Genomic DNA, 27,905 nt, shown 5'->3' with positions numbered 1-27,905 from the left:
ACCCCCGCCCCAAAGCGCGCCACCTGGTGCAGAGCTCGCATACTGTTGCTCGCTTTGCCGCCGCTCCTCCTCATCCGAGCACCTTGATCCGGCCGCCGTTTTTTCCGGGCGTGTTCCATGTTTAATTAGGTGGCGTAGTTCCTCCACGCTCTGCTTTTACCGCTGCCCGCTTCTTGGCTCTGCCCACGCGTCGCACATGTCTGGCTTTCTGCGCAGGTGCGTATGTGATTATGTGTTTGGTTAGAGCCTTTTTTTTTTTTTTTCTACTCACGTTTTCCTGTGCTTGTTGCAGGGGGTTGGCATGAGAACGCCGAAACGCTGAGTCGTACAGTATGCCCAAATCCGGCTCAGATGCTTCTTGACAGGCTAAGCCGTTCAGATGTATAATTAATTGTCACGGCCCTATGATGTTTAGATAATTCTGCTGGCCCCATACGAATCTAAATCGTTTTATAGTTGCCGCTTTATTACCTAGGTGATAGTTCTCGCCTCTTGGTTCACTCTCCAACCCACCGTGTTTCCTCCTCACATGCGTAACTATCACAGTGGAATAAAAGACTGAAAGAAGAGCGATGCGTATAGATCACTGCGGGGTTGTCATTAGGGCGAGTAAAGGGGTGTCCCCATGACAGCGAGTGAGGTATCCCGGTGCTTACATAAAGCAGTTTCTTTTTTCTATCATTATTTTAAATGCACTACAAACGTTTACCCCCAAAGGTGTCGCGATGTTTTCCCGTCTCCCAAACAATCACTGTTTCGGTTTATCTTAACCTTTGAGCGCGCGCCCAACTGGTGTCTTGCGAAACCATCATCATTGTCAGTCGGGCTATACCTACCGCGGGGCGAAGGCCTCTCTCATACTCCTCTAAATAACTCTGTCGTGTGCTAGCTGCCTCTTGACCTCTGCAAACTCAACCTCATCCGCCCACTTAACTTTCTGCTGCACCCTGCTACGAGTTACTTCCCTTGAAATCCAATTTGTTACCCTTAGCGACTATCGTCTATTCTTCGCACTACATGCCCTGCCCATTGCATTTTTTCTTGATTTCCACTGGAATGTCGTTAACCCAAGTTATTTCTCTGGCTCCACTTTGCTTGCTTCTTTTCTCTTAACGTTATACCTACCATTTTCCGTTCCATAGCACTCTGCGGTGACCTCAACTTGAGTAGAACTCTTTTCGTTACAAGCCTCCACGTTTCAGCTCCATAGGTGAGTACCGGCAAGACGCAACTCCCATATGCTTTACTCTTGGGCGATATCGGTAAGACGCTTGTCATAATCTGCGAGTACTTGTCAAATGCACTTCATTGCAATCTTATTTTCCTAGTTATTTCCTTTTCATGGTCCGGATGTGCGCTCACTACTTGACCTAAGTAGGCATATTCGCCTATCACTTCCAATGCTTCGCTACCTATTGTAGACAGCTGTTCTTTCCCGATGTTGTCCAACATAACCTTAGTCTTCTGAATACCAACCTTTAGCCGTACGCTTCTGATTTTCCTGTCTAGGACATCCTTACATTGCGAAACGAACCTTAAAAATATATGACAGGCTGTTTATTCGCTTTATATTCAGCGTCCAGAATCAACAAGAACGCTATTCCCGACTCAAGGCAGGTAATCCCTGCAATCTCACAATGCATGGAGGCAAAGTCAGAAATGTACGTAAATGGCTGATTAGAATAAAAGGTTGCGCTAATCGTACACACACGCACGTCTCTCATAGTCTTCGACGCTTTGGGGCGCTAAACCCTACAAACCAAACCAAACCAAACTAAACACACACACACACACACACACACACACACACACACACACACACACACACACACACACACACACACACACACACACACACACACACACACACACACACACACACACACACACACACACACACACACACACACACACACACACACACACACACACACACACACACACACACACACACACACACACACACACACACACACACACACACACACACACACACACACACACACACACACACACACACACACACACACACACACACACACACACACACACACACTCTCTCTCTCTCTCTCTCATCGCTCTATCTCTCATTGCTATATCTCATCGGCCCATGGCTTTCTATGAATTTCTGAGATACGAGCTTTGACAATAAAAAAACAAATATGGGAAACACATGAGGGGCTTTTTAAGGATATGACGCGATAGCGTAGGCTACTTGCCCACATATGTTAATAAAAACAGCAACAGGAAGACAAAAGACAAGATAAAAGCAAGCTACAGGACAAGCGCTGACTCACAACTCAGCCTCAGCTTTTACTCCAAAACCCAGACAAAACCAAATGTGACGAAAACAAAGCTTTCGCGTAAAACACCCCTGGTTTCATCTGCTAAACAAAAGTCACTCCAAAAGAAATCAAGATACTTGCTTCTCCCAAGCAAGTATCTTGGTTTGCGCACATATAAAGCTCCTTTAAACAAGACGTGCGAAAGTGCCTGCGTGGCTTAGGGGTAACGTGAAAGCAAAGGTCTTCGCAGGCCGATTCTGATAACACACTTCCTTATGAAAGGGGACCCGTGTTGGCAGCTTCTGCCAAACGTAACGTCAGGCAATACGTTCTGCCAGCTGCCGCCTTTCAGCGCCATTCTCGTGTTTATCGCTCACAGCGCCGACGTTGGATTCTCGGCGAACGGTTCCTTTAGGGTTATCGCGTTGATAAATGGAAGATGATGAAAGCGACGGTGTCTAGAGAACTTCCCATGATAATAACGTCCCACGCTCAAGATTGTGGGACGTTATTAAATACTACGACATGCAGGTCAGCGCGACGAACTAGCTGTTTAACCCAAGCGTATTCAGCTGCGGCCATGATGGTCATTATCAGACACAATCAAGGGACGGGATCATTGCTTTGTGCGATTATGGGACTAAGTTTCGTCTTGGGCGTATTTCAGCAGACAATAAAAAAAAAAGATGTTGAAATTTCGCCTCACATTATAAGCATCTAACCTGTGATGAGAGACTAGGGATACAGGCAATGTACTAGCGCCGAATTGACTTTAATTTCTGGAGAACCCGAAAGATGGATAGTCTTGCAGAATCACTTCGTCCAACTGTATGTCTCTTTTGAGAGAACAGTGCGCCCTGATGCGGATGACATACGCTGCGCAGGATCGTCCTCCTGAATTATTGCTGGCTCTTGACGCTTTTGTATGTATCGGAAATTTTGATGTGCGCGTAGAGTGAAGTGTACGAAGACTCGAGAGTGTATGTCGGCATCGCGGAATTCCTCTTGCGTATATAACGCATTCGGCAGGTCAACAATACTGATTTCCCTCTAACGAAGAAAGAAGTTGTGAGAATGGTCGAGTGGTCTAAAGCGCCGGCCTACGGAATATACTTTTGTTCCAGCGCTGGCTCAAATTCCACTCCCCGGCTGCAAACTTTCTATTTATCAATTTCTTCCCCAGGGTTTAGTCCGAGATGATTACGCAGATATGTGGCCTGACGGGAACTTTATGGTTTCGCATAGAAACACAGTTTAAAGAAGCTGTCTCTTTACACAGAATGTGCCCGCGCCAGTGTTCATATTGCATTTACGGAGATGAGCTTGTATCCTTGTATCTCTTGTATCCCTCCACGCGCCACTACCAAGTTTGTTTTTTTGTATAACCTCCTTGGCCACTACCTTCACGACATCACTGCGCGTTTTATATTTGAGTGCTCATTCTGATCATGCACGAGCGCAAGAAGCTTTCAAGGTCTCATGATTCAGCGACCGTGAACGCGGAAGTAGTCTCGCACGCTAATAATTTTCTTGCCTCTAGAAGAACTCATACTCTGATCATTCCTCGACGATGTTTATTTACTCTAGCGCTTCGAGGCTGCCCCGTCCGTAAGAGCGTGAGAGTGCTTTTCTCGGTTTTTCCCAAAGGAAGAGAACGATCTGCGGCTTGCCTGCTGCCTCCCTATAGGCTGCTGCGCCGTTAGGAGCACTTGCTCCGGGCGATTTGGGGAAGTCTTAAACACCACAGAGGCTCACTCACCTTTGCATTATGCATGGAGCAAAGAAGACGCAGCGACACTGCGGGCACGCGTCGTTCTTTCCTTTTTTTCTGTTTTTATTTTGACGTTTCAGTTCTTCTCATTCTTTGATTTCTGAGTATGACTGCACCGTGCCAATTAGCCGGAAAGCCTTTCCGAGTTTCATCTGGTCATCTGTTTCTCTGCTGTGTGTGTGTGTGCGTGCGTGCGTGCGTGCGTTTGTTTGTCTGTTTGTTTGTTTGTTTGCGCGTGCGCGCGCGCGCGCGCGCGCGTGTGTGTGTGTGTGTGTGTGTGTGTGTGTGTGTGTGTGTGTGTGTGTGTGTGTGTGTGTGTGTGTGTGTGTGTGTGTGTGTGTGTGTGTGTGTGTGTGTGTGTGTGTGTGTGTGTGTGTGTGTGTGTGTGTGTGTGTGTGTGTGTGTGTGTGTGTGTGTGTGTGTGTGTGTGTGTGTGTGTGTGTGTGTGTGTGTGTGTGTGTGTGTGTGTGTGTGTGTGTGTGTGTGTGTGTGTGTGTGTGTGTGTGTGTGTGTGTGTGTGTGTGTGTGTGTGTGTGTGTGTGTGTGTGTGTGTGTGTGTGTGTGTGTGTGTGTGTGTGTGTGTGTGTGTGTGTGTGTGTGTGTGTGTGTGTGTGTGTGTGTGTGTGTGTGTGTGTGTGTGTGTGTGTGTGTGTGTGTGTGTGTGTGTGTGTGTGTGTGTGTGTGTGTGTGTGTGTGTGTGTGTGTGTGTGTGTGTGTGTGTGTGTGTGTGTGTGTGTGTGTGTGTGTGTGTGTGTGTGTGTGTGTGTGTGTGTGTGTGTGTGTGTGTGTGTGTGTGTGTGTGTGTGTGTGTGTGTGTGTGTGTGTGTGTGTGTGTGTGTGTGTGTGTGTGTGTGTGTGTGTGTGTGTGTGTGTGTGTGTGTGTGTGTGTGTGTGTGTGTGTGTGTGTGTGTGTGTGTGTGTGTGTGTGTGTGTGTGTGTGTGTGTGTGTGTGTGTGTGTGTGTGTGTGTGTGTGTGTGTGTGTGTGTGTGTGTGTGTGTGTGTGTGTGTGTGTGTGTGTGTGTGTGTGTGTGTGTGTGTGTGTGTGTGTGTGTGTGTGTGTGTGTGTGTGTGTGTGTGTGTGTGTGTGTGTGTGTGTGTGTGTGTGTGTGTGTGTGTGTGTGTGTGTGTGTGTGTGTGTGTGTGTGTGTGTGTGTGTGTGTGTGTGTGTGTGTGTGTGTGTGTGTGTGTGTGTGTGTGTGTGTGTGTGTGTGTGTGTGTGTGTGTGTGTGTGTGTGTGTGTGTGTGTGTGTGTGTGTGTGTGTGTGTGTGTGTGTGTGTGTGTGTGTGTGTGTGTGTGTGTGTGTGTGTGTGTGTGTGTGTGTGTGTGTGTGTGTGTGTGTGTGTGTGTGTGTGTGTGTGTGTGTGTGTGTGTGTGTGTGTGTGTGTGTGTGTGTGTGTGTGTGTGTGTGTGTGTGTGTGTGTGTGTGTGTGTGTGTGTGTGTGTGTGTGTGTGTGTGTGTGTGTGTGTGTGTGTGTGTGTGTGTGTGTGTGTGTGTGTGTGTGTGTGTGTGTGTGTGTGTGTGTGTGTGTGTGTGTGTGTGTGTGTGTGTGTGAAGCTTTTAAGCTGCGTATTCAATTTGCAATCAGTTCCATGTTTACAGGACTCACCTACGCGCGACTGTGTCTCTCGAGAAGGATGTTTATTTCAATCTGAATCTTAACTTTTTCAAGCGCAAAGCGCATACTGGTGCATTTTGGTTGTATAAGATCGATGTTGACTCATCCGCCTCGCCTACCTCACATCCCGGACTTGTCGCTGTTGGAGTTGTTGATAGTTTCCAAGGCGAGTAAACACCTCTTGTGTACGCTCTTCTCTTCCGTCGATGATGATGTCTCAAATGTACATCGTAGAAATAGTTTAAGTACAACCACCTTCGTCTTGCTGCTGTTGCGTGGATGTAGCAGACCAAAGTATTGCCAGCTGAAGAGCATCGTTCTTTCTGGGAAATGCATCGAATCTTGGATTGGGCCTGTTGGTCAGAATGCATAGTAAGAGGCAACGCCAACAGACAAGACAGGCGGCAGTCCTGTTGTCTTTTGTTAGTCCTTGCCTGCTCGCGCTGCCTCTTGTTAATTCATCGAAAAGCAATGTGATCCATTGAAAAAGTATGTTTCAAGTTTTCATTTGAATGTGACGAATCCTAGCGCCGTCGTTCGATGAGAAAGCATGCTGAAAAACTGCAATGCAGAACAGCTGCTTTCCTATTTTGTAGCGGCTGACTCATTCTAAAGGCTTCGTTCAAGTCAGTAAGCAGCACCTTCGATACCAGAGCCGTCGAAAGGCTTCGCTTGTTTTCCTGTCAAAAATGACGTCACAAGTTGTAGCTGCCAATGGTAGAAGAATGAAATACTGAGATCAGGAAGCAAAATTATAATATACAACGCGCGCTTTCATTAAGGTTGGCACTAGTTCACAAGTGATTATCTAAAGAGTAGAAGCAGCCTCCGGCACTTTTCTCGTCGTCTGTGCCCCCAATATTTGTCTCACCCGAGGCAGAGACGACAAAGCGCACTGACCGAGAAAGAATGTTACGGCACGTGGTAGAAGCCGGAAGCACGGTTGTCCGAGACTCATGGCTGATTGTCGGGGCGCGGAGAGCAAACAGCGAGGCGGGCTTTTCGCGGGAATCAGCGTTCTTTCGCGGTGCCAGCATCGCTGACGAGCTTCTGATGGTGCCGGAACTGGCCTCGAGCCAATGTAGCCCAGCCGCACCATCGTCATTAACGCGCACCTAATCACGCGCGTTCGTGTTGTCGGAAGTGTAGCACACAGGCAGGCCGGGTGGCCAATTTTAGTGACGTATACAAATGGTAGTACTGCGCCTAACGATCGATGCCACAGCTACGACATTCTGGCCACCGCTTCGGCCAGGTGTGAGGATGGATTACGAAGAAATAGAAACATATACGTATAAGTGATAAGTATAATGATCATAAAAGATTTGGCTCACCTAAACTTCTGTCTTGAGGCTGGTATCTTCACCGACCCTCTCCGGTTTGCCTATTTCAAAATATTCTACGAAGACGGTACTATAACCAGGGCGCGGTCAGTCAAAAAAAACAAAACAAACTTCGTATATTGATTCGACAGCTCGAGTGTAAAACACATTATATTCGTGAGAAGTCTCGTAAACAGCTTCAACTGTTCGAGTCGTGCTGAATATATCTCCTCACTATAGCATGCCAGACCCTCTCGCTGCGCCTCCTGACCTCGGTGCCTCGTTTTGTGAGCAAGTTCACAGTAGCAGCAACAACCCCTGCTCTGAGTTTTTGTACTAGAAAAGCTGACAGCCACTTTCGTGCTTGGTGAATACTTTGTAAATGTTTTTTTTTTATTCAAGACGTTTGTCATCAGGCTTATTGATTAAGTGAGCGGGAAGTGTAAATTGGTCTCTTTTAGATGTTCGGTGAGGTTCCCGATAAACTTATTTTCTAGTGTGCACTTGCAGTAGTCACATTCAAGGTCCCAGACAGTGCTACCTAAGCAAAGTAGATGGTTCTGTTGGCCTCTACTCGCCAATGATTGCCAGGAAGCAGGTCATGCCCATTAGTATTCTTCTTATGTCGTGGGCACTATCTTCGTTTTGTAGCGTTCTGTAATGTGAACTCGGCCCTTACTCCTCATTCGTAATTTAATATTACTAGGCTGCCGTTACTCTTTCTCAGTTCGCTGTGACCTCTTTATTCGCTGTCCTGACATGCAGAAATACGCATTCGCCATTCCCTTAATTTATCAACACGCAGTCGTAAAGAGACGCCAGGAACAAACTGAATGAAACTGGCCTGTATACACTGCAGACTTCTAATAAGAAAGGAACCACTCTAATCGGAAACAGATTTCTTATAGGAAGAAAAGGCTGCAAAACCAAATTCAGATGGTGACATCACTGGAAGATTTCAAAAGTGATCTAATAAACCGCGAACCGTCGAAAAAAAAAGTGCGTTGTGCGTCGCAAATATCGTAGGTCTGGCTTAGCCACCAGTGACATTAAGACAGTCACCACAAGGTTTGCTTTGGTTTGGTTTAGTTTATGGCATTTATAGTCACAAAGCGATTCAGGCTAAGAGAGACGCCGTAGTGAAGGGCTCCGCAAATTTCGACCACCTGGGGTTCTTTAACATGCACTCACATCGAAAAGCCAGCGGGCGCCTTGCTTTTCGCCTCCATCGAAACGTGACCACGCGGCCGGAATCCTGCATCCCTGGGCACAGTAGTCGAGCGCCCTATCCATTGAACCACCGCGGCGGGGCCACAATATGGTCCTTCACGGTGTAGGTCACAAGTTTCAATTGAGCGGAGCGAATGTTTTTAATGAAAACTTATCACGTTTAAATTCGTATTTTGCTGCCAAACAAACGCGAACATATCCAGAATGATCCACAGAACCGGTTTTTACTCTGAGATGGATGGAGTTCTATTCAGTGCCGCTTATATTTTCGCAATCCTGGTCCAGAATAAGGGGCGGTAAGATATTTTTTTCTTCTCGAGTTAGGATATAATACGCACATAGCGCATGTAAGTTTGTTTCGCTGTGGGTGAAATTAGTCCGCAATAATGAATGCAGACAAGTTCGCATGGTGCGTCTGACCTCTATACTATTGAAGTAATACTTGCCGGTCACGTTCTCAAAGTGCGAAAAGCTTTTTATTGCGATAGCAATACTGCGCCAGGTTTCGAGCCATCGCGTATCCCCGGCGGACGCCACGCTTGACCTTGAACAGCATAGCCGAGCCGAGCAACCGCTTCAACCGAGCTCCGCTGGATGGCGGCACCATCAACGCGCCGCGCTAAAGCCCCGCGCGCTGCAGCGGCGCCGCTGCCGTGCCGAACAGATGGTTCGCCGTTGCTTCGGCCTCGCCTTGACTGCCTTGCTATGCAGGCTGCTAAAGAGAAGTGTCGACGACAAGCTGCGGCAAGGAAGCGACAACGTGCACAAGAGACAGTGGAAGAACGTGAAGAACGTCGTGCTAAGCGTCGTGCGCAGGATGGAGCTCGGCGTCTACGTTCTAGCTCTCCGAGTGCGTCCACCTCGTCGGCTACTGATGAACGCATGACTGCGCAAGAACGCCGCAATGCCACCAAGCGAAGACAGCGCGCTGAAGAATCGCCGGAGGAACAGTCGTAACCATTGTGTGGCATGTGTCACTCTATAGCCAAACTATCGAACCACACAAGCTATGCCACAAGCGAACACACAAGCGCAGCCATGCGGCCATTGCTAACGCAATTTACCAGGCTTAACCAGGGCTAAGCCACTGCCAGTTTTTTATTTCTTTCTCGATCCAACGTTTTGCTATGTCTTGTCCAAGCGTCCAATGATTTTATGCTAGGTAGTATATTTGAAACGTGAGTTATAATGTGGAGTTCATCGTTGACCTTCAGAGAATTAGCGGTCTCAGATCATGTTTTCCATGAATATAATATAAAGGTATAAAACAGCAGCAGCTTTAGGTACATGTAGGAGCCTGCGTTTGCTCATTACACAGGTGGTAATGCCAGTGCTGAATATAGTAAATGGCCCGCGCGACCAGTGCAAGGAAACCTGATCTAAAGGCTGCCAGCCTTGTCTTATCTCGCAAAGCTAACGCTGCCATAAGTTACCAGCTAACGATGTGGCCGGACGCCACTGAACAAAGGCAGCATTTTTTGCGCACTTCTGAGTAACCACCAAGATATTCGATGGCAGTATCTCGGCCGCCCGTCCATGACCTAATATGTGGTGCCCACTGAAAGGGGCCGAACATACCGAGCTTACCCGAGCCAAGCTTCTCCATGGCTTCGTCGTCCCCGGCGAGGCAGCTGCTGGAAGCTGACAGTGCAGGCTGACGCTAACGACAGGACAAGATAAGATAGGGCGCCGCAGCTATGTGTCCATTTTCTGTCCATGGAGACTGATGTCATGCACAGCCTTTTCTCTCTTGCTTTTGAGTTATCTTTAATATAGCTCGCCGTCTTCTTTGGGTTCCTGATAAATACTGAAAACAAGTTTTCAGAGATTACCTTATTTCCTGGCTATTTCGTTCATACTGTGTCCATGAATTACCGATTTTTTTCATTAAGTGGTGGGAGAAAATGAAGATGAAGAAGCAGCTGCGGATGCAAAGTACCGATCAGCTGGAGTGTGTACGCACGGTCCCCTGGCGCTTATGCCTGGGCCTCTAGTGTGCTCTTCGTGTTTCAATATGAACGTAAAACACGCAGTGTAGCGCATATCACCTGGTATGGTTCGCCCGTATTTAGCATGCTCATACGACTGATGCTTATTCAGGCAAAATATGAGTGCGTCCGGCCTTCAGCGTAACCAATTTAATTGGCTCAGGTTCCAGATAATGCTTATATACTCATTTTTTACCAACTTTGATATAGGTCATTTCTGCTTTGTATTTCTTACTATCTGTATTTCGTTCCTCTCTCCCTGCCACCTTCGTTCTCTATTTCTCCGTTTTCTGCCATCCTTGATTTTTTCCTTGTTTTTTTTTTTTGGCCCTTCATTTCCATCCTTGATTCCTTGCTCACTTCTTTCCTCTTTGCCTTCCTTGCTTTTTTCTCACCTGCATGTGCTCTTTGCTTGCTTCCAATATTTTCTGGCTTTTCCCCTTCCACCTTTCTTGTTTTCTTCATTCCCTCTTTTTCTCGCTTCCCTCCTTACCCTTCCTTGCTTTCTACCTTCCATCTGTGTTCTCTGAATACTCACTAATCCCAGATCGCTGCAACATGCTTATGTTGTCTGGGCTCCTGGCGATGAGTGTTTACCAGACAATCGGCAAGCCCATGCAGAAACCCGAGGCAGTGTACATGAAGGGTGGTATCTCCCGATGTCGGCTTTTGGGAAATGTCTAATTCAGTCACTTGATTTGTACCCAAGTTGGAATTAGCCCCACATTTCGCATGCTCGAGGCAAACGCCGCGGACGCCCGACTGACTATTAACTGCAAACATCTGAGTCTTCGTGCCAACTTGGTTACCAATTCATCGACCGAAGTGAACATGCTGCAGAAGGCGACATCCCTTGTGCCACATATAATAGACCAAAACCAGTGACTTCAGGCCGCAGTCCGTCCACAATCAATACTCTGCAATCCTCGCCCACCCTTGAGAAAGGATGTCCCGTTTTCCCTCATTTACACAAGAACCTGGCGGGGAAGGATGCCGTAACCTGGCGCCAATTTCACTGCCTGACTTTGTCATTTCTACCTTACACAATACCAGGACACATGCCCACGTTACCCGAAGATACACCGCGTAATGCTGGCCTGCCAACACCACCCAAACATTTTCCCCACTCCTTCCGCCTTAATGGAGACCTGGAAAGCTGCGCTCGCTGCTCAGCCAGAGCAGTGTGACCAATTACGCTCAGTGAAACGAGGCAAGGCAATGGTACTCAGCGCTGGATTCTTGGACTGAGAGCCATCGATCTTAGAAAACTTTCTTTGTGTATACACAAACGCATTCAATCCTAACTCTCCACTTTTCCTTTTTCTTTCTTTTACTCACTCACTCCAGTTATTAGCCATTGCACCCATTCCTCTGCCCTTCTTTCACACTTTTTTTCTTTTTTTGTTTCTATTGATTGTTCCTTGTGCTTTCCTTTAATTCTTCGTTTATTCTTTTACTTCATTCGCGCACCGCTCAGTGTCATTCAATTAGGCTGCCTTGCTCAGTGCGTCTTACGGCGCCTCCTTAACACTGTCCGCGGCCTTCGTGTTCCCAGGACCACAAGGACCGCGAGTGGAAGTTTGCCCGGTCCAAACTGTGGATGGGCTACTTCGACGAAGGTTCGACGCTGCCGCCTCCCTTCAACCTCATCATCAGCCCAAAGTCGGTGTGGTACTTCCTGCGCGGACTGCTCCGGCTCTGCCGCTTCCTCTGCAAGAGTGCCTTCGCCGCCAGGCCGCGTTTCCAGCATGCGGCCGTCAAGGTATTCCGTGATCCTGCTTTGCTTTACGTGACCACTCGTTTCCAAATACGTGTAATGCTATTGGCATTACACCCTGTATTGCAATGATCTACTGGCATTCACGCTTCGTACGGGGCTTTGCAAGAAGCAGACACCTGGGATAAGTAATCACTGTAGCTAACATAACACGAGTCGCATTCAACATTGTTACTGCCATTCTGAGAGCCCTCATCCAGAAAATTATATCTATAAATACTCATCCTGATCTGAGGTATAATAGTGAATATAAAACAAAGCTTTTTCTAGTGTCATGTCATTAGGCAATGAGGGCAAGGGAATGGGTAGATTTTTAAGGCGCACAGAGGCCAAACATTAAAAGTTTCCGGCGAAGAAAACAAAAACTGTTATTTACATTTTGCACGGGTTGTAAAGTATTTGTGAGAGTTCTTCAACTTTTATCTGCACTTTGTGTTATGTGTGCCGTCATGGATGAGTATCTGTTAAACCTTCTCTCGGCGCCCTTGAGCAGCCTTTAACTGAGGAAATCTGTCATTAGAACGGTTCAGATGCTCACAATATTGTACCCATTTCAGAGCTCTTTTCAAACCGTTGAAATGTTCTCCTTTCTTTTCTTCAGCCTGAAACACAAAATCCTGTGTACATTGGAAATGTTCCCGATAAAGCCAACCAGGTAGGTAACCTTGAGACTTTCCCATCTGGCCTGCAAGCAAAAAATGTTAAAATTCATTCATTCATTCATTCATTCATTCATTCATTCATTCATTCATTCATTCATTCATTCATTCATTCATTCATTCATTCATTCATTCATTCATAACACTGTGGTGTCGTGCGGTATCAAAGATCATGATAATCATGAGAAAGAGACATTATGAAACCAAGCACAGTGTGGGCTATGTTTCATTAGTCTATTTTCTCTGAATAAGGTATTTGCGAGGAATACGACCGGATGAAAATTATATACATATCGTCTAGGGGTTTGGTGCATATTCGAAAACTGTGAATAACGAATTGAATATCCTCTCGTTCAATTGTGCGGTCGAGTCACATAATGAATTTTGAAAACAATACGAAACGAATCGTATATGCGCTGTACTTTTGGAATAATTGCCACATGCGGGATGAAAAACAGTTCAGAGCCGCTCACAGCCCATTGATGTTGCGACGTTAATAATGCTCCGGCATGGCCAGAAAGCTGTACGGCGCGGCAGTGGCCAGGAAAGTCGGCAAACACTGCCTTGGTTGCCTATCTCAGAGGATATGGCTTAAGCGATGCTTCTTTTTCCTCCTCGTACGCAGCTGTACCTCGTATCATGTCATGAAGTGTAGTCTAGTTTATTTCCTTGTGCCATAAACTGAGAGAGTTCATTTTAGGGCGAAACCCTCTCTTGGCTCATGGACTGCGGAAATCTGCGCAGGAAATGTTGGCATGAGGTGACACTAAAGAAAGAAGTCGGTATCCAGAGAGAATCGAACCACTATCCATAATTTTTTCTTTATAGCTACGTCCCCCCGCCCCTTCACCGATCCCCAGCCGAGCGCGCTAACTACTGCGCCATGCCGTGCTTTTTTTTTTTTTATTGCATGGGGGAAACCCGAGGAACAGAAACTAGAACAGCTGATGCCTCTAATGACTGGGCTCGTAAGAAACCGATCGTAATTGACCTTGTCTAGCGTAATGATGAAAGTAGCAATGACAGTGAGGGTACAGTTGGTTGATGATGATCTCAGCGATGATGATGCTGATGGTGATGATGATGATGATGATGATGATAACAGCAGGGATGACAATTATGATTCAGTTAGTGAAAACAGTCCTGTGAAGTGGCTTTCGCCATTTCTCCTCTTAGACTGAAGTGCAATCCCTTAATTTTTTTTTATTTGCATACATTCACGCTCATGGATTCGTTCTATAATTTCGTTTTGTACGAACATTTGCACAGTAGTCAATATTAATGCAAATATTCGAATCGTATTCGAGTCGCTTCTGTCGCTATTTTATTAGTATTCAATTTGAAGCGAAGCTACATTATTCGTATTCGATTCGGTAGCGGAAGGGCAATATGCTTATTTAATTCGGTTTGAAAAACTGCTTTTAGGGATGTGATTTGGAAACCAAGCTCCTAATATTTTCAGCAGTCAATTTTTCTCGCAGATACCGGCCTCTCATCCAGCGTTAAAGCACTCGCCTTAGCATTCTGTAAGACCAGCATGCCAAAATATTAAGATTTTCGATGCAATTTTTATGTTTTATGAACACCCAAGCATAGTTGATACTGATGTCATTAGTAATGCAGTGACTCTTACATAAATCAGACAATAAGCCAGAAGAAAAAAGCAATAACGTGCAAGCAAAGAAAGGCACGAACTCCCAGATAGAGTTTTTTTGCTAGAAAATGATGCTCGCCGCAGGCTGTTTAATAAGTACGGTAACGGATATTGAACTTCCTCGAGAGGAACACAGAGCAATTGAGTGTAGGTGGAGATATTTTTGACCATGCAGATAGTTTAAACAAGAAGAACGATCTGCTTTGTGCGGTCTAGGCGCTGTACCATAAAATGGGAAAATTCGGCGAGACAGGATGAGCAACAGTATTGAATGTAATCGCTTTCCTATTTGTCTCTATTTTCACCCTTCATTTCTCGACAGAAACCGGGCACAAAACGGCAAAACACAGTGATACTGAAATTCAACGGGCAATCAAGCACCGTGCAGTACCAGGTAAGCTTGCTTCAACGGTATCTCGATTCAATTGGTCTACACTTCACAATAAATAATGACGAGATTTTAATGTGTGTGTGTGTGTGTGTGTTTTTCATGCTACTTTTTTCCCCGTTTATTTCGTTTATAATCGGAGTTTACTTCTCGGCACTTCTCCTATGCTTCGTGAAAGAAACAATAAAGCCTTTACGGTCACGCAATGTTTCCTCAGTGAGTTTGGATAATAACAAGCCTTAAAAAAGAGTCGGATGTTTTGTACCTGGATATGATGCGCGGTTCAGGTCAGCAATAGAGCGTTTGATAAGCATACCTTGGCATCGGCGTCCACACGACTCTGCAGAGGTGGCAAACTGGATAATTATGTGCACACGGGTATTATATAAATTACTTTGAACAAGAAGTGATCATTTGAGTGCTGAAGCACTGAAGCAAAAAACAACCTATCGCTGAAGGTTGTGACGAGAAGTAATAAATATTTTCGTGTAGAAGTCAAATTACTTAATTGTGTTTACGAGAATAAGTAAAACAAAAAAGTATTTCGATAATGCGAAATTCTGGCCTCCGGTTCCAAACACATCTCTCTACCATTGTCCACATTACGAAGTACAAGTAAACATAATTTTGAAGAAGAAACTACGGTATATGAAAGGCTGTAACATAGCTTTGCATCTTTAAACATATATTCTTTACTGAAGCATTCGCAACCGGCGAGCATCTGTGGCACAGCATTTTGATTTTAGGCTTATGCGGCCAACTTATCACCCATTTGATCGCAAAGTAGTAATAAGGAGAAAAAAAGGTCACAAGTGCGACTTGACTAAATGGCAGCAATGCGGTTGTGGCGCAGCCATTGTTTCCTGTTGTAGATTTGTTTTTCGTTTTCGCAATCGCGGACAGACAGGTCACGGTGAATGTTTTGGGTTTTACACATGTTCCTGAAAGTGGGCTTTGCCACGTCAAGAATCAGAGCGCGGTGAAGTGTGCTTTTGGGTACCAGGGACGAACTGGCACTATTATAGCCGTTTCACATGATGCGATTCTCGCCGCAGCAGTGTACGATTTCAGCCGCACAGCGACAGAAGGGCACGCCGCTCCCGTCGCAGAGCGGCTGCGTCAGACTTCCAACATGTTGGTCGCACGCTGCTCCCGTCGCAGCGATCGTTGCGAACGAGACGGCCTCCAGCCTAAGGAGTTCAGCCTGATGTGACTGTTGCACGTAGTTGCGTACAAAACGAAAAAGTTAAAAATGTCTATTTTGCATAAAGTGTTTTATATTTTGATGAAAAACATAAATTAAATACTACATTTATTCTTACGCGTGATCACTTTTATTGTTGGTAAAATATGATGGTACCGCCGCTCGTGCCGCACCGACAGAAATCGCTGGTGCCGCAAGCATGTGAAAGGGCTGCTGCGATTTGCGCCGCAACGACACTGCGACTGGACCGAAATCTTTCGTGCTCGTTGCATCATGTGAAACAGCCTTTACGCACCAGAGCAATTCATACGTGTAAACATGCCAAATAATATTGAAGAGGCTAAATCACCTCGTTTGTTTAAATATATAAGAGGCCGTGGTAACACAGTGCGTTTCTTTTCTCTGTGAGGTCATCATTTAAAGGAGAAAATATATTAATTCATGCCCAATGCCCTACCCACGCACCAGGATTACTTCATGTTATTCTGGAATGCAGTCCGAGTGCCGGATTTATGACTCCCTTATCTCTTTTCCGACATTGATTTTGAGCTAGCCATTGCGTTTTATGCCATTAGCAGAGAAAACACCGGTATCATGCGCCATCCTTTATTTTACTTCGTGTACGGGGATTAACCTGCAAAGCATGCATAATGACTAGGAATTTCACCCACCTTCCGATATCGCAAAATGAATGTTTGTGGGTAAAATAAAAAACGGCGCTCACCCAACCAGCCAGAGCACTTTCAATTATTTTGTTTGTTTGATGCAGAAGAATGAAGCATACTTGAGATAGATGCTCCGATAACTCTCAGGAAACACATTTTGCGGGGCCAGCGCTCGCTGCACGCAACCTTCGATTAGAAGTTCGTGTATTTTGAATGCCTTCTGGATCGTTTGCGGACGTCTTCTTTCGTGCTGACAACGATCCGCTTTCAAAGCTTCTCTATGTAGTATGTGTGCACGCGCAGCATTGGTGCATCGAATTCCTAGTGCTCGTTAATCGTTAATATAGTCGCGATCCAACAGAAACTTTAAGGCAGAAAGGTGAGCCCGAGAATGATTTTTAATTACCAAGCAAGATCTAACCCAAGCGATCCTCACTCCATCGCAATTGCAGCTGAGCACTCACATCGCGCGTTTCTAGCATGCTTTTTTATTTTCCTGTAGAAGAAAATATCATCCCGGTGCGAGATAATTATTGTACAAGGGAGGAAGTAACAAAATAAATGTAAGCTAAACATTTCGACAGATTTGCCTGTGCAACACAAGAACGATGTACGAAATTTTTCAAGAGAACGCAACCCCGTAGCTGAACATTCAGAAGATTCCGACCACAGAATAAATTTCGAAGAAACGTTCATCTTGGAGACCGAGACCAATTACCGCAAAAGACGCCTCCTCGAGTCATGGCACATACAGTCTACCGCAAATAACATCAACCGGACAATAGGCAACCTCCCTGCTGTATACTTGTAAGGTCTTCGCTCTCTCCTGGCCACTTCACAGAAGAAAAGAAAAAAGTCGCCAGCGAGCACAGCTGCACCTGCGGCACCCTCACTCGTCTAAACCCCCCTCCTTCCTTCTCATTCCTTTCACACACATCTCACCCCCTCCCCATTCTCCCCCCCCCCCTCCCCTTCTTCTCCCCCTCGACCATTCCTTTACTTATAGCTGCACGCAGCCCCGCGTCATGCACCCCTGAAGAAGGAGCCGAGCCAGCTCCGAAACGTCGGGTTTTATAAAATAAAAGTGTTGGTTGGAGAAATTTCAAGTTTTATTTATTTAAAATAAATGTAATATGAACTACACGGCGCTTGCTGGTTCGGAAGCAGAAAAAAATGGACGAAGATAATTTTTGGGGTATGTTTGCCGGAGGGGGGGGGGGGGGGGTGATTGGGTCAAAACACAACGTAGAGAGCGTGGAAATCACCCCACAAGTAGGCCTTTAGGCGGACCACAGGCCACCTGTGGTCGACCGTCACAATCCATTTAGGAACTTTTGCAAGTTTTCCTTGGATCGTGACTATATCGATCTTTCTATCAACAACAAAATATATATATATTTTTGTGGAAGCAGCGCGAGTTGGGCGAGTTCGTAGTGATTCGTTTCGAAAAGCAGTGCTAAAAGCCTCGTGGGCACACTGCTAACTTGTTTTCGCGTTTTTGTTCTATTTTTCGCAATAAATAAAGCTTTCTAAGCTACAGAAAATATATTGTCATGCACTTCATCTCATATACATCTCATATACTGTGATTGGGTACCTTCACTGAGAAGTGCAAACTCTAAGCATAGCGTAATATTTCCTCTCCTTTTTTTCTCTATTTCTCCATATTTCTAGGAGGTGATGAAGCGTTTAGTGAACCGTTATATTCATCGAGCTAAGAAGCAGCTGCGTCAAGACGGCGTTAACGAAGACGATTTGCTCGAGATCAAGCAGGATATTTCCAGCCTCAGGCAAGTGGGAACCCACGCGACAAAAAGCGTACAAATGCATTTTAATTGCTTCTGTGGATACGCGGGCAGAACGAAATTGTAGTTGTCTGGCGTTTTACATCAGAAGAAAATGCTTACATGTGCATCAGCGACACGCATGTAATGATCTGATCTGAGAGACTGAAGCGAAAAGGAACTTTTCTTGGCGACACGTAAGGTGACGAGCTTTGTGCTAGGATGAATGATTACAGAAGTGTGCGTGTATATATATATATATATATATATATATATATATATATATATATATATATATATATATATATATATATATATATATATATATATATATATATATATATATATATATATATATATGTATCGCAGCAGTCCTGAAGAAGTTGATAGCACAAGCCAAGGAGAAAGACGTTGGAAAAAGGGCAATCGATGGCATCGTCGATGCGCGGGAGGGGATACACATCCTTTTTAGGGATGGAGTTGAGGCGACTGTTTCTTTACCAATTTTCTTTTTTCTTTTTTCTTTTTTCTTTACCAATATCACGGGAGCAGTTCAAGGGCTGGATGACTCCTGTATTACGCCCGTGTTCAACATGTCTCGGACTTGCTGCTCAGTGATGATCTTACGCTCTGATGGCGACACACTGTACGGCTCCTGACGGATGGGATGGGCAGATCCCGTGACAATCATATGGCATGCGCGAGACAGAAGAAAACGTTGCGAGCCGTCGGACTACGCGAAATCAAAGATGGAGACGTGCTGAGACAATAGGTTCGTCAAGATCTGGCGTTGCGAGGCGTTCAAAGATGCGCTGGTCACCGGAACAAGCTTTTTTTCAGCGGGCGAGTGAGAAGCGGAGTTTTCGGGGGAAGGGGTAACGAGAGCTACACAATTCGAGATAGCTGCGCTACATGAAGCTAGTTTTAAACCCGCTGGAAGAACAACCGATTCCGGCGAGCAGTTTATAGTCCACAGTCCGGTACGGCCCTCTTTCACACAAATCAAACAATGCGGCACTAACACTTTTTTCTTTACGCCGCTGTGAAGAAGAGGCACCGCAGTAGCCTCAAATGAGTCATTATGGCACGGAAGCAGGACACCTGGACGTACACTGCAGAATGTGGCGGTATGATGACTTCATCACACACACACGCACACACACACACACACACACACACACACACACACACACACACACACACACACACACACACACACACACACGCACGCACACGCGCACACACACACACACGCACACGCACGCACACACACACACACACACACACACACACACACACACACACACACACACACACACACACACACACACACACACACACACACACACACACACACACACACACACACACACACACACACACACACACACACACACACAACGTCTTCATAATTTGACGACTCTTCCAAACGTTCACGAGGAAGAGAACCACACTACTAACACTTAACGCTCCCGTCCGGCAATCAACTGTAGCGTCGCACATACGCAAGAAGTCAATTCCCAATATTACGTCGTGTGTCGATCGAGGCAGTATTGCAAACTCTGCCGGGAATACTTTGCCCCCCAAGGAAACTTTAAGGCTGCACACCCCAACCGGATACAATAACTCTCCACTCACTCCATAAAAATTAGCAGGTTTGTCCCAAACAAACATAACTTTGTTCTTCAAAAGGTTCCTAAAATCTAAACTCATGGCCGAAGCAGTAGCACCAGTGTCTACCAACGCCATTGTACACAAACTGTCAACAACCACATTAACCTTGTTCTTTAACATGTACACAGAAGAAGGAATACTAGGTAGCAAAGCACATTGTCTAGCGACCTCACCTCCATCGGCTGCGCTGGCTAGTTTTCCTGCAAGGGTGGCGGAGATCGGCACCGTGGTGACAGGAACGGCGCAGACGGAACGAAGGAGGTGGTATCACACTGTGGTCGGACGCGCGAGAATGACTTCGCGATCATTCACTTTGCAAACGGCTCCTCCGGATAGGATGATCTGGCCGATGAGTGTCAGTGTAGGACTGGACGGCGCGTCGGTTCGATGCCGTCGGAGGATTCCTAAGCAGTGCGCGCCGATTGCAGTAGCTGGAAATGTGACCCGCGACACCACACCGGTAACACATCGGAATAGGTCGATCAAAAAGGGGCGTGTCAGCTGGTTTCTGCATGGTAGGACGCGGCGAATATCCAGATGGTGGTTCCCGTACGATGTAGCTGTCCGGCGGTCGGCGCGATGTACGATTGGAGTAAGAGCGAGAGTCTGCGCTGATGGTAAGAGAATTGGTGGTAATTCTCGTCGGGTCTTGGTCACGGGGTGTACAGGTCGTCGCGGCAGGCGAAGCAGGTGACATTCGCTGACATCGGCTGGCACGCACCCCAATAGTGTGGAAGCCCATATACTTCACCTGCGAAGTTATTGGGCCGGGCAAGCTGCTCACGTCGTGACATCTCATCGCGAACAATCTCACGGATGACGCACAGGAGGCTTCGAGATGGCGATTCTTCAATACTAGCCACTGTAGTGACATTTGCGAGCCGTCCAAACTTCGGTGAGGGTCTCGAATGTCCAGCAGTGTCGGATAACGTCAGAGACAGAACTCAAGTTGTCCTTGGCAATAAGGAAGTGGTAAACGTCTTCCGCAATTCCATTGAGCAGATGGCCTACTTTATCTTCCTCAGTCATCCTGCTGTTGACGGTCTAGCACAACTTGAGCATGGCCTCGATGTAGGTGGTGCAGGTTTCCCCTGCTGCCTTAGTCCTCTGAGCAAGTTTCTGCTCGGCCTGTTTCTTCTTTGCGGCTAGGTCACCGAAACATTCCTTAACTGATTCGACAAAACTGTCCTAAGTGGTCAAGGAGTCCTCGTGGTTCTCATAACACATCAAGGCAGTTTGCGTTAAGAAGACAACATTCGAGTTTAGCCACCGAACCCCAGCGTTTATAGCGGCTCACACGTTCATAATGGGTTAGCCAGTCATCAACATCTTTCCCTGCTTGACCGGCAAAAGAACTATAGGCTCACGAAATGGTAGCGTGGCATTCGTGGTGGTCGGTGGCACATCGCCAGACTGGAGTAGAAGGTCCCGTGTTCATGTTCGGGACTGCTCGGTAGTCTGCTGCATTGTTAAAGAAACGGGCGGGAGACCAGCGAGGCGACGGCCCCAACGAAGCTCCAGCGGTTGAGGATGCGTCGTGAGGGTTGTTTTACCCAGCACCTCCACCAATTTGTTACGACGGGGGTTTGACGTCGGAGCGCTGAACAACTCGTCGAGAGGGCAGGGAGCTCAGCTGGTCAACGGCCGCGCGTCCGGCACGAGAGCTTTTTTTCCAACGTCTTACTCCTTGGCTTGTGCTATCAGCTTCATATATCTTCTTCAGGACTGCTGCATTCAGGACTGTACATATATATACGCTCATTCCTCCTGAAAGAAACAGTTTTAAGTTTGTGCCTGTGGTCCCCTTTCTGTGTTGCGTTAAAACGTATTCCACTTTGAAAGTCTCTGTATTTACTGCGGGTTTTGTCGCCTCTTTTTTCTTAGATGAACCTGCGTCAACTTATTTGCATTGTAAACGCTACGATCGAGTTGAGCCGTCTCACGAGGAGTTCTTAGCGGTGTAGATGACAGTGTGGTCATTTTTGAGCTGATGACTTGTACGCATTAGAGGCTTAACGACACCGGACCTTCATGTTTCGTAGGTTCGAACTGCGAGAGGACCGGAAGCGTGAGGCGGCACACAACGTGAGGCAGCTGGACACCCTCAGACGCGACATCTTCAAGGGTGTACCGGCCGCCAAGCTGGAGGTGCCGTCGTACCTGCAGCCACCGCCGCCTCCGCCACCACCAACGCCCGCTGCAACAGCGGCACCTCCGTATCAGCTGCCACAGGCACTACACCAGCAGCCTACACCGTCTCCTTACTACGGACTGCTCTCTCCCGAAGAAGTGGAGCAGCTTAAGCTGCAGGTTGGCAGCTCACCTTCCTCCGTATCAAGATTTAAAATTACGTTTTAATCCTACAAATACTAACCGAAAGATATCATGAGAACACTTAAGCCACTTTAGGAAGGGAATGTGATGGCTTTAGAAGCAACGTTCCTACAACGTTGTTTCTGTAATGGCAGCCCAACGTGACCACTATCACTTTTTTTTGTTGCCTTAAATACATATTAGCAATTATAGGGGCTTGTGGATCCAACCTACCACCCCTCCTTCTTTCGTCACTGTCATGTGGTCAACGCATTTGACAACTACCAGCGCACAACGCACGACATCTCAAACCCCGGCGACTAATTGGCGCTTGTCCATGTCACTTGCCAACTGCCACCTGCCAGAGCATCTGTAAACTCTGCCACAAAATTTCCCTATTGGTCGAGAGGTTGATGATATCAGGAGGGTTTGTGTCGTCACACCTCTCGCCGACCTATGACCATGTCACGTGACTTCGTAACGTCATCAACCTATCGATCATTGGCAATATTTTGTGACATGGATGGACAACGACTTTTTTTTTGTGTGAACGCAGCCTTTACTGCTTTCGCAGTAATAAACAATAAATATGGAGGGCATCAGTTCATGATAGCTGTGTGGGGTCAAGAAAGAAAACATAAAACAAATGAGGGGCAGGTGTCGGGTTGTTTGTCTTCCTGACACTGTAAACGCATAATAGATCAGCGACAAACCAAGCAGTAGGTACTTCTGCACCGAAGTCTATCATATTCGCAGTATATACTGAATTCATGAAAGGGTCCACAATTATAGTGGTAACTTGCCAATGGATAGTGGAAGAGTGCAAGTTTTGCACTTTTGGTTCGTGAGTATACCTCTCTCTGTATTAAACAAAGTTATCCCGTATGCAATTCTCGCCTGCAAGACAGTGCTCTGTTCTGTACCCAAAGTATCTGCCAAAGTATAGTCACTGTAACAGTATCTCCCTATGTAGATTATATATCCTCCTTCCTCTCTCCTTGTTCAGGTCATCGAAGGTGTACGTGAGGAGCTCAGGCACCTGGCACGAGAACTGCACTTGCAGCACTGCCACCGAGGGCCGGCGTTCCCGGCTCCAGCCAGGGCTCCCTCGCTACCGCCCGACCTCTACCAGACGCACCTGTTCACGCAGTTATGAGGCCCGCTTTCACAGTTCACGCCTTTATGGGACTGTCTTCATCTTTGGAACAATTAACGCAGAGCCACTGGGATTCCGTGTTGCCAGTCGCCGCATTGGCAGCTAGACCCTGCGAGGCTGGTACTCGGCTCTCTCTGCGGAGGAAACCCAAATCGCTCATACCCGGTGCGCTCTGCGGAGGAAACCTAACTCGAGCTTCTGGAACGCCGTGCGCAGAATGCCTTCTTCCAGGCGCTTTCAAGACTCGTGCGGCTACTCTGACTTCAGGAGAAGTCGTTACGGATAAGCGTGAGACCTCTAAGCAGGCTATTTTTTGAGCTCACATCTCGTTCATTATTGTACTCTGAGGTCACGTTGTTCTACTTGAAATGCTTGACTGAGGTCTGATCTGGGGTTTTAGGGCCAGATGCCGGCGACCTCAACTATTCAACACTACTTGTCTACACTTTGCCTACGACAATTGAAGCTGCTGACTGTTAGAAAAGTTATGACGTATTTGTGTTACGTCTGCTGATAATTGTTCAGAAAAAAAATTAAATTTTGAACCATTCAGCGACTCCTCAGTTGACTGAAAGGCGCGTACAATATCTGCTGCCACCGAAGGCATGTACTTAAGCATAAATTAGGTAGCGCCTGCACCTGTTCGTGACATATGAGACAAGCGGAGTTGCGTTCCTCTGTATTTTCTCTGGGCAGTCGGGTGGAGCTTGCTGCTTTTTAAACGAGGTTGCCCCTGCCAGCTTGTACGCTGATGACCAGCTGCCGAAAACGATATCGTTCAAGACTTACTGCTACTTTTAATTGCGGTAAATACCCTAGTTGCTTGTGTTTATTTTGGCATGTGAGTAACAGTATTATATAATAATTTCCACAACCCCATGTGGTGTGTTCGGTGCCCATGTAGTTCCCACAAAATGTGCTGTGTTTTGTCTTCGTGAGGTTCGTTATACGCAACCCAAACTGGCTATGTTCTTCGCCCCATCCTCATTGTTGTTCTTGTATTACCTGGTGCACACACTTTCTCCGCATATTGTATTCTCTGAGTTCCTACATCGCAGCCTCGAAGGTCCTCATAGCAGCAATCAGTGTTTAATAAAGATTCCTGCATGTAAAGCAGGAAAGTCTTAATGAACAAGAATTAGCGCCTTAGAAATTGTTGTTGTTACGTCGTGCGTAGCAGACTGATTAATGTACCTGTGAAGTTGGAACTGCGTCTGCATGAAAGGCTCCCTGGAGGACCATCCCCTTTACAGGTAGACCAGTTATTGTAGGCGAATTTTCGCGCTCGTATGGGATAATGCCGCATTAACAATCTTCCTAACTTCCTCGTTTGTTGTGTTCAAGGGCGAACTGCTCTTCACAGCCTTGTACCACCGTAGCGGTGTGATCTCCATCATCCAACAGTGCAGTAAACAGCGGGCGCAAGTCTTTCTTCAAAGAGTGCTGCAGTAATTGCTGCAGATTTCTCGACAACGCTTGTTCACCTGATCCCAGTACAAGGCGAATATCCTCCTTCCCTTCGTACCGTTATTCATTAGCGGCCTCTCTTGCTTGATGTCAATCGTCGAATCACCGCAGTGTGGCAGTTCTGACACTACCCTTGCTGGCAGCAGCGTCTATTTTGGCTCTCACTACTCTGCGAAGGATTAAAGCGTTCTCCCTTCAACTTGACTTCCCGTCACTCAGTAAGTGAAATTGAAGAACAGATATAGGGTTAACAATGCACTATACTTAAGTGCAGTTGTATTTACGCCAAATATATGGGATGTGCTTCTGGAAGAAAATGTTTACATTTACATAGAATAATTTGTTATGGAATACACCATTCGTGTATCTACATTATCGCACCTGCTATCTACGTTGCCTACGTTGTAACCCTAGTGTCACTGAATAGCTTCGATGAGCTTGCTATAAATCTAGCATCGCGCTCACTTCCTGTTATTTTTCGTTCATGAAATAACGTGAATGCTAGAGTCGCCCGTACACAGCGATGCAAATTGTGCCGAAGTGTATCAAACAACTCATATACTCTAATAGCTCATAAACAAGAGACGACGCACATAACAAAGTTAGTGTACATACTATATGACTTGTATATTTAGCCATAAACTGACTTCTCTGGAGGTCGAATACTGCTGCGACAGAGTGTGAACTCTTCCTGTGGATCAGTGGCAGTCCCATGCATTGCTGCAGAAGCATAACTGAATGTAGCGCAAAGGAGAGGGCGCATTCAGCCATTCATAGCACGGCTGGTACGTCTATGCTGGTCATTGCAGTGATTGCTTATTGACGTAACTTTGTGTACGCCCGTTCCCATGGCTGCCGCGCTGTTAGCTGAAAGCCGGTAGAACCAATAACGCGAGAGAAGCATGCATAACCCAATTCGTCTATTTTGACACGTGTGAAATAGCTGTGCCATATAGTGGCTTATAGCGAGTCGAACTGTCGCGAATTCTTTGACATCGCGCAGGCTTAACAAGAATTTCAGCCATGGAAGGAAAATTCAATGTTCGCATGAACTTTCGTATAGGTACTAGTGACATTTACGCTAATCCTTTTCCGAATATCCTCTGACGCCTAACCTAAAACTCGTAATAATTTTTACTGCTTCACATAGTCATCGCATTAGTTTACAAAGCTGTAATTTTGATGAAGCAGTGTTGCTTGGTAAGGTGGACGATTCAGCGCCTGTTCACAACATCTAGCCGGAAAAAAAAAAAAAGACATCTAGCGGCATATCTGTCTCAAGCGTCGTCATTCTCGATTCTCCTCAACCGCTGTTGAACAGAATGTGCATACTGTGATGTCGGAGCATCTTTAATCATACAAACCGGCATGTCACGAAGAAGGCATAATCAACCTGATGTCGCTGTGTCCACATCGTCGCTTATGTAGCCCGGAGTCATCTCGAGTTAGGCGCCCTAGGATAGAAACAACGCTCTTTATTAGGCTAGGTACAACGGTGATGCAACGATTATTTGTAGTTGATGCGGATGTGTCCACAATGTCCACGCATCGACACAGTCAGAGAAAGGTGATAATAATCGCTGGTCGAAGAACGGCTATGGGAGGAACGATAAGGTGCACTCCGTAAGCTTGTCCGTTTCAGTTCTGACGAATACTAGGACGATGAGGGGACTGAGAAAGGGCCGACACCGGCATGACTTTCGCAAGACACCGATCGAATACCATGTCCACAGCAGTTTTTAGAAGATAGCGCAGGAGGTTGAAATGAGCAGCAGTATGTTGTGGTGCTCATTTGTGAAAACGCGAACGACCGATATGTTTGTCTCCACTGCTCAGATATGTCCGGCCGCTATGGCTCCTATGTTCCTTCTCTCTATTTCTTAGTTGCATTCGCAAAAGAGAAATTTCATTTTTTAGAGAGAATATAACGGTCATCAAAAACACTAGGGCATGTTCTGTTGTGTAAATTTCATACTGTTCGTCGAATTGTTCACCTGTTCGTGAGAGTTCAGTTATGTATGAAATAAAATACATAAACGGATCTTCCATATGTGATCTTGTACTATTTTGAAACACTTTTTGATACGTGTATGCACAAATCTGTATTTGCAACAGCTGAACACATCCAACTGAGCTTTGGGACATAGAAAAAACCTATTTTTAGTTAAGAAGTGGAACATACTTACGAATGAGGCCACTGCCAATGTGAGCTAGGTAACGTATCAAAAATAACGCTGAAAATATCCAGCTCGCCCTACAGCTCACATCAAGGAATTTGCAGATCAGGCAGTAATCGTGTTTTATCCAAACCATGCGCAGTCTTCGGTGCTTCCGCCGACGAAGGATGTCGTAGATAAGAAAAGGAATGCAGTGCCGTTCGCGAGCCTCATGACCAGCTCAACCACTCGGCTCGCGAACGGGGGTGCATAACAACAAACGCCCAATATTTTCTTTTCTTTTTAGTCAGGCGGCAGTCGCGATAAAACATGCTAAATATTACGGTCTAGCGCACACAGCCACCTGTGATATCTGCGCTACCCGGCCCCTTCGCACATAAAGAAAATGAACGGCAAAATACATCGCCATCAGGCTCCGTCGCACATAAAGCGAACACTCGCCAAACAAATGCTCATTGCAGCTATCACTGGTGGTTTACAGGGTTGGTGCAAACTCCATCTAGATACTTTTAATCATGCACATTTCCTTTAAATGCATACATACCTGTAACGAAGTGTTTTTCGCACAGTCGAGAGTACGCAGTCGGCTAGCTGCTAAGGTCGGCCATTCACATTTTGACGCTTGGTTGCCTTAATTCAAGCTTCACGCCGTTGTTGGTCGCGGCTCGCCGAAGGAAACCTAAAAAACAGCGTCTTGCATTCCGGCACGCCTAGAGAGTGGCAACCGTATGCGGCAGATGTGGTTGGCATAGCTTTGACAAGCCTATGACGGT

General features: G+C 46.4%; 1 protein-coding gene across 1 annotated transcript in view; it reads left to right on the top strand.

The window, feature by feature from the left end:
- Positions 1 to 25,009, top strand: part of LOC146191568 (transient-receptor-potential-like protein) — a 149,424-nt gene extending 124,415 nt beyond the window's left edge. The window contains exons 7-12 of the mRNA XM_084602077.1: positions 11,770 to 11,976; positions 12,593 to 12,646; positions 14,627 to 14,698; positions 18,236 to 18,351; positions 22,062 to 22,329; positions 23,339 to 25,009. Of these exons, the coding sequence (XP_084458203.1) occupies positions 11,770 to 11,976; positions 12,593 to 12,646; positions 14,627 to 14,698; positions 18,236 to 18,351; positions 22,062 to 22,329; positions 23,339 to 23,488 (867 nt within the window). The 3' untranslated portion in view covers positions 23,489 to 25,009. The remainder of the gene's footprint in view (positions 1 to 11,769; positions 11,977 to 12,592; positions 12,647 to 14,626; positions 14,699 to 18,235; positions 18,352 to 22,061; positions 22,330 to 23,338) is intronic.
- The last annotated feature ends 2,896 nt before the right edge of the window (positions 25,010 to 27,905 follow it).

Source organism: Amblyomma maculatum, chromosome 4 (assembly GCF_055883805.1).
Source record: "Amblyomma maculatum isolate TAMU_Amacu chromosome 4, ASM5588380v1, whole genome shotgun sequence".
In the NCBI taxonomy this organism is placed as follows: Eukaryota; Metazoa; Arthropoda; class Arachnida; order Ixodida; family Ixodidae; genus Amblyomma; species Amblyomma maculatum.
The sequence above is the reverse complement of the archived record's forward strand: the minus strand, read 5'-3'. Positions and strand labels throughout refer to the sequence as shown.